At 35.3% G+C, this 2,129-nt stretch overlaps 1 protein-coding gene across 2 annotated transcripts in view; it reads left to right on the plus strand.

The window, feature by feature from the left end:
- The window catches only part of LOC106871309 (tRNA-splicing endonuclease subunit Sen54), a 105,636-nt gene that overhangs the window by 25,785 nt on the left and 77,722 nt on the right, over positions 1–2,129 (plus strand). For both annotated transcript variants that reach the window (XM_052977042.1, XM_052977034.1), the window contains exon 6: positions 743–1,758. In XM_052977042.1, coding sequence (XP_052833002.1) covers positions 743–1,758 — 1,016 coding nt within the window. The remainder of the gene's footprint in view (positions 1–742; positions 1,759–2,129) is intronic.

Genomic DNA, 2,129 nt, shown 5'->3' on the forward strand with positions numbered 1-2,129 from the left:
GGAACCATGTGATTGAGAAGCAAGCTTCTTACCACACAGCCATGCTGTATATATATATATATATATATATATATATATATATATCTTATTTATTAATGCAAAAAATGTCTACAATAAGATTTTTTTCAGTTTTACTGAACATTGTATTAATCTACATTTAGCATTCAAGTACTATTTTTTCCACCTTGTTTTTTATTTTATGTGCTTGCTTAAGTGTGTGTGTGTGTGTGTGTGTGTGTGTGTGCATATGTATGTATCTGTGTATTTGTGTTTGTCTCCTACCATCACTTGGCCATCACTCTGCTGCTTTGTCTACATTGCTGTATGTTAATATTATTTAGCAATAAGAAACCAAGAGAATAAGTAGGGCGTAAAAATAAGTACTGGGATAGATTTAGTCAACTATACTTGTCAAGACAATGTCCCCACTATTTACGAAACTTTATAAGGAAATAGATGCATGTACTTCTTATGCTTTGTTGTGTTATTTTATGAATGTTTTCAGTGAGAGATATATCTAATAAAGATAAATTGACATATCTACTTAAGCACCTTTGATCTAAACATTCATAATCAGTGCTTTTGGCTATTTTAGTATTAACTTAGGTTGCAAATAAGCTTTATCAATCCAAGCACCAAATTAACATATTACGAGATCTATTTTTGTCATGAAGCTGTGAAAAATAATTCCTTGAATTCATTCTATCTGGATTTACTAATGTATTTACTTGTTTGTTTCTAGGTCAGAATTTGCATCATATGAAATGACTATGAACCTTAACCAATATGTTAAAAAAAAGCGCAAATATGATTATGAACAGTACACTTCAAGTTCTGAGGAAGAGGATCTGGAAGAACCTAAAAGATTGTCTGAAATAAATCAGGCTAAGAAAATCCGGTGTGCTGATTCCAACCATAAATCTGAAGAAAATGATGCAGACGTCAAGCTCACATTGAAAGAGGACAGGATATTAGAGGCCAAACTGCCTAACTCGAGTGCCAGTACTAATCAAAATAAATCTGCTTGTAAAAACTCTTTAAGGAATTCTGAGACTGGAGTATGTTCTGAGAAGACTGTACAGCAAACCAACTTAACTGATCTTATAAATACTTCAGGAAATAATGATATTGAAATGAAGTGTAATAAAAAAGACAAGCTTGATGTAAATTGTGAAAATGGAAAAGTTGCCCAGAATATCGAGTCACTAACAATTGAAAATAAAAGCAATGTGATCAAAATAAAAGAATGCATGGATGTGAAAGATTTGCCTCTTGCGGAAAATTGTCCACAGAGGAATTTGTACGCGGGAAGTGTTGATGACCTAAATGATTGTGATTCTACAGGTACGAATATAAGCCACTGTAGTTGGGATTTTAATGAATATAATATACCTAACATTGGTGGCCAGCTGTTGGTGCATCTGACACCACCAAATGATGACATAGTAACCGCACTTTTAGGAGAACCTTTACAATTAAGAGAGTATATTTTTAATGTCCAAGAATATCGAGAGACTGTAATGTGTCAGCATAAATATTTCCGCACTACACAGAACTGTTTATTCAGAAATGAACCTTTGAAATATTCTTTTCAGAAGCCAACTGGCAAATCTAAAACTGATGCTAAAAATTGGTCAGAATATAAAGCAATAATGGAAAAAGAGAAGGTACAAAAACAAAATACATATTCATCTCTCAGGTTCCTTTGGGAAGATGATGTCAAACCATTATTATCTCCTGAAGATAACTTGTCTACAGGTCAGTAATGTTTTTCTTCCCTCATTTTTGTATTGTGTTCAATTAGTAGTTTCATCTTTCAACAGATGGTAGCTTGGACAAGTGTCTTCTGGTTACTACATCTTCCTTGTGACTAATAACTTGTGTGTATGTGTGTATGTATACCCCAACACACTCCTACTCTACCTTCCCACTCCACCCCATCCAATTCCTTACACCCACCACCCACCCCTACCCACATACCCCTACCTCTACCCCACCCTCAGCCTAACCCACACTCCACCCATGCCTTCCCCACCTCCCAACACCATCACATCACACCAATACCCTCGCATCACACCACGCACACACTGCAACTGACCAACTCCTTTCTCCCTTCCCCATTTTCATAC

Source organism: Octopus bimaculoides, chromosome 2 (genome assembly GCF_001194135.2).
Source record: "Octopus bimaculoides isolate UCB-OBI-ISO-001 chromosome 2, ASM119413v2, whole genome shotgun sequence".
In the NCBI taxonomy this organism is placed as follows: Eukaryota; Metazoa; Mollusca; class Cephalopoda; order Octopoda; family Octopodidae; genus Octopus; species Octopus bimaculoides.